This window comes from Sinocyclocheilus anshuiensis, unplaced genomic scaffold (assembly GCF_001515605.1).
Source record: "Sinocyclocheilus anshuiensis isolate Anshui unplaced genomic scaffold, SAMN03320099.WGS_v1.1 scaffold1203, whole genome shotgun sequence".
NCBI lineage: Eukaryota > Metazoa > Chordata > Actinopteri > Cypriniformes > Cyprinidae > Sinocyclocheilus > Sinocyclocheilus anshuiensis.
This window is the reverse complement of record NW_015539980.1, coordinates 324,309-329,490: the sequence shown is the minus strand read 5'-3', so window position 1 is coordinate 329,490 and position 5,182 is coordinate 324,309. Positions and strand designations below refer to the sequence as shown.

Below are 5,182 nucleotides of genomic sequence, written 5' to 3'. Positions count from 1 at the left end.
GCAACTTTACAGATCTTCTTTATGCACCAAGAGCTTGTAACACTCCAAAGAGAAAGGAAAAATTGAAATCGCATCATATGACCCCTTTAATCACACCATTGCATAAATTCCAAGACAATCCATTATGTCATTTGATAAGGTGCATTAAGAGTTGACCTTTATTGGTCTTTTGCAATGACATGACATCATATGACCAGTGTTTGGTTAAGATAATTGGATGACGTCCACATCGCTGAGGTGCTGTGATTGGTCAGAGACTGTTCGTGTGTTCATGTACCTGAATAGGGAAGATTCCCGGGAGAATGGGGCAGGTGATGCCAACGGCCCGACAGTCTTTGACAAATTTGAGGAAGGTTTCTGCCCTGAAGAAGAGCTGGGTGACGATGAAGTGCGCACCAGAATCAACCTTCTCCTTCAGGTGCCTGAGGTCATCTTCGTAGCTCTCTGCCTCTGGGTGGCCCGTGGGGTAACCTATCATTACATTTGTGATAGGTTTGAACTGGTGAATTTAAAAGATTTGCATGCAAAAATGACCATGAACAAACAGATTCTACTTCAATGTAAGTCTATGTTTTTTTTTTTGCCAACTTTATCATCCACCAGGTAATAGCAATTTAGCAAACACCATTAATTGCTTGTCTTTCTAATGCTCACCTGCAACACAGATATCAAAGTAGTCATCGAATTCACAGCGAATGTGCTTGACCAGATCTGTAGCATAGTTAAAACCGCCATCTTCCTCCACCCAATCTTCCCCAATAGGATCTGCAGAAAAAAGGACAATAAGATTAGCTCATGACACACGATGATGGCGGATGGACTTACGAAATGCAGATTTTTTTTTTAATGTAATTTTATTTATTATCAAAAAGCATCAATAGTTCAAATGTAGTTTGAAATTCAATCCATTTAAAAACAGACAATTTTACATACATCACAGTAAAACTCTAGCTGCCATTCACAAGTGTTTAAAGTCAGTCACTTATGAGGAACCCTGACTATTACGATGCTGTCTTAGAAGGGTTTGAAATAGAGCTTATTTGTTTTTGGAAAATGTGTGGTTTGGACCAAAGTAACAGATTTCAGATCAGTCACTGTTCATACCTCCTCTCAAGGCCATGATATTCTTTAGGCCTAGCCGCTTGGCTTTATTTAAATGGGCTGTGATTTTCTCCTTTGTCTGATTGCAGCATGTCAAATGCAGGACGCTCTCCAGGCCACAGTAATTGACCGCTGTGCTTGCTATTATCATGGAGGACGTTTCTTTATCTGAGCCCGGATCTCCAGCCGGATGCCAAGTGACGTCAATGAAGAGCGGACCCCCAGAACCCATCCGGTCAAATCTAACACACAAAGAACAAAAAGACCATTCATTCAAAAAACAAATACCTAATTTACCTAATTTTCAAATGTGTCACAAGGCAAAATGAATATACAGAGGTTGGACAAAATAATGCAGAACACCTGAGAAATAGGCAATGCTACTTTTTAAAGGTATTTTACAGTGCATCCGGAAATTATTCACAGCGCTTCACTTTTTCCACATTTTGTTATGTTACAGCCTTATTCCAAAATGGATCAAATTCATTATTTTCCTCAAAATTCTACAAACAATACCCCATAATGACAACGTGAAACAACTTGGGAGTGTTGCAGTGATGTTTGTCCTTCTGTAGGTTTCTCCCATCTGCATATATGATCATGCAGCTCAACTAGAGTCACCATCAGGTTCTTGGTCACCACTCTAACCAAAGCCCTTCTCCATCAATTGCTCAGTTTGGCCAGGAGGCCAGCTCTAGGAAGAGGCCTGGTTGTTTCAAACTTCTTCCATTAAGGGTAACAGAGACTACATGCTTCTGTGAACCTTCAGTGCTGCAGAAATTGTTCTGTACCCTTCCCCAGATCTGTGCCTCGATACAATCCTGTCTCCGAGGTCTACAGACAATTCCCTGGACTTCATGGCTTGGTTTGTGCTCTGACATGCACTGTTAACTGTGGGACCTTATATAGACAGGTGTGTGCCTTTCCAAATCATGCCCAATCAACTGAATTTACCACAGGTGGACTCCAATCAAGTTGTAGAAACATCTCAAGGATGATCAGTGGAAGCAGGAGGCACCTAGGCTCAATTTTGAGTGTCATGGCAAAGGCTGTGAATACTCATGTAAATGCGATTCGTTTTTTTATTTTTAATAAATTAGCAAAGATTTCAAACAAACTTCTTTCACGTTGTCATTATGGGGTATTGTTTGTAGAATTTTGAGGAAAATAATGAATTTAATCCATTTTGGAATAAGGCTGTAACATGACAAAATGTGGAAAAAGTGAAGCGCTGTGAATAATTTCCGGATGCACTGTAGTTCCATTTGCCTTTAATTCAGCTTCCAACCTTCTTATAATAGATTCATACAACTTTTAAAGGTAGGGTAGGTGATTTTGGAGAGGCTAGCAATAACAAGCTAGCTTTGAAAGCATAAGATCCCACCCTCCCTGCAAATCACTCTCCAAAGCCACGCCTCCAAAACACATGGCTCAGGCAGACCAGAGACTAACCTGCGACACGATGAGAGACGGCGTCAATGCTGTCAGATTACCTCATGTCTCATTCACCGGTGAGAAAACATTACAGTAAAATAGCATATAATATTACAATAATAACGCCTTCCATTCTTGCTCAGTCTGCAATAGCGTAATAGAACATGCTGATGACGTATCATGTCTGCATGGAGGTATGCCTGTCATAGCCCTCAGACCAACAGAAATGATTGGGCAAACATTTTATGGTCCTCTGCCTTCTACAAATTATATAAATACATATACATACATTTAGACCACTGAACTTAGTGATTGCTATCGGGATGTGAAGTTATTATATAAATAAATATATATATATATATTATTTTATTTTTATTTATTTATTTTTTTGGTGAAATATGACCCAGACATGGTTTATGTGAGATTCACCAAATTACAAAAACAATAAAGCAATTTTTGCTTTCCTACCTAGAGATGAGATTGACGGCTCCAGACGCTGTGCGAGGTGGGAAGAACTCCAGGGAGAACCAGTGGTCCCCAGACTCAATCCGCCGCTTCATCTTGTCCTGCAGCCGGTCGGTGTCCAGTACCGGGGTCGAGCACCTGGAGCTCTCTTTGGAGCTCTCTCCGCTGTTACTGACCCCGCTGGAGTCGCTCTTAGAGGACCGCCAACCTACGTCCGCTCTTTGGTTCACCATGTTTCCTGTGCCCAGGGTTGAAAATCACCCCACAAACCATTAGGCAATATGAACACATGAAGCTAGACTGACTTTTTTAATGTCACCAGACTAATCTGTATAGGAAACTAGGGGCAGCTTTTTTTTTTTAAATTGCAAACAAATGACATTAAAGGGATAGTTCACCCCAAAATGAAAATTCTGTCATTAATTACTCAATTACTTATGCACATGCATCATGATCGAGCGGCAACCTTTATTTATTAATTAATTTATTTGTTATAATTTTATTCTAAACTCTACTACACTCCAGAATCCGACAGACTGTGATTAGCTGTAACGCTAGGCCTGTAATTAACGTTACTTGTTAAGCGTTTTCCTCCCATAGAAAACCGTTAGGCTATAAGAGTTGTAGAAACATCTCAAGGATGATCAGTGGAAGCAGGAGGCACCTAGGCTCAATTTTGAGTGTCATGGCAAAGGCTGTGAATACTCATGTAAATGCGATTCGTTTTTTTATTTTTAATAAATTAGCAAAGATTTCAAACAAACTTCTTTCACGTTGTCATTATGGGGTATTGTTTGTAGAATTTTGAGGAAAATAATGAATTTAATCCATTTTGGAATAAGGCTGTAACATGACAAAATGTGGAAAAAGTGAAGCGCTGTGAATAATTTCCGGATGCACTGTAGTTCCATTTGCCTTTAATTCAGCTTCCAACCTTCTTATAATAGATTCATACAACTTTTAAAGGTAGGGTAGGTGATTTTGGAGAGGCTAGCAATAACAAGCTAGCTTTGAAAGCATAAGATCCCACCCTCCCTGCAAATCACTCTCCAAAGCCACGCCTCCAAAACACATGGCTCAGGCAGACCAGAGACTAACCTGCGACACGATGAGAGACGGCGTCAATGCTGTCAGATTACCTCATGTCTCATTCACCGGTGAGAAAACATTACAGTAAAATAGCATATAATATTACAATAATAACGCCTTCCATTCTTGCTCAGTCTGCAATAGCATAATGAACGCGCTGATGATGTATCATGTCTGCGTGAACACGGTGTGCAAAGGTATGCAAATACATACAGTGACAGGCAGGTAGGACAGCCTATCGTAATCCTCGGACCGAGGGATATGATTGGACGAACATTTTATGCTCCTTCACCTTCCACAGATGACATAAATACCTATAAATACATTTAGACCCATTAACTTAGTGATAGCTATCGGGATGTGAAGAGACTTTCAACCAGCATAACAAATTTTTTTTTTTTAATCAAATCACCTACTCTGCCTTTAAATAGTCTCCAGTTGAATGTTTTCTATCAGAACATCTCACAGATTCTTTAGAAATGTTGGAGGATCAGTTTCTCACTCTCTAAAATGGCCCTATAGTGGTTTGATACTATTCAAGTCAGTGATTTGTCTGATGTTGACCTGACCTAGACAATATAGACAAAAAGTTAAATAAAAGATAATCACAACTGTGTGTGTTTGTTTGTTTGTTTTTACTGTAACCTACGCAAATTATATGTGAAATCCTCTAAGCCTGTCTGAGAATGCTTCTTTTAAATGAGCATTGTTATCATGCTCCTTTATTTAGGTTGGTTAATAGTTAATTTTATTTTAATGGCGAAGAAAAAGTTATTAGACAGTCAAATTGTCCAATTTTATTTTCATAAAAGCCTGATAAAGATGTACATGTATATATATATATATATATATATATATACACACACACACATGCATACATCCAAAATAAAAGTTTTTATTTACATTGTATATGTGGGTGTACGGTGTATATTTATTATGTATATATAAATACAAACACATGCATGTATATATTTAAGAAAAATATGTTATGTTGATATATTAAATATATTTATATATGATATAAATTATATGAATATAAATATATACATTTAAATACATGTAAATATTTTCAAAATATATGCTGTATGTGTGT

At 38.3% G+C, this 5,182-nt stretch overlaps 1 protein-coding gene across 1 annotated transcript in view; it reads right to left on the bottom strand.

The window, feature by feature from the left end:
- mthfr (methylenetetrahydrofolate reductase (NAD(P)H)) overlaps positions 1-5,182 on the bottom strand; it is a 17,976-nt gene that overhangs the window by 9,422 nt on the left and 3,372 nt on the right. Inside the window, exons 2-5 of the mRNA XM_016484306.1 lie at positions 3,004-3,238; positions 1,105-1,343; positions 655-765; positions 278-471 (exon numbers count right to left, since the gene is read on the bottom strand). Coding sequence (XP_016339792.1) covers positions 278-471; positions 655-765; positions 1,105-1,343; positions 3,004-3,233 — 774 coding nt within the window. The 5' untranslated portion in view covers positions 3,234-3,238. The remainder of the gene's footprint in view (positions 1-277; positions 472-654; positions 766-1,104; positions 1,344-3,003; positions 3,239-5,182) is intronic.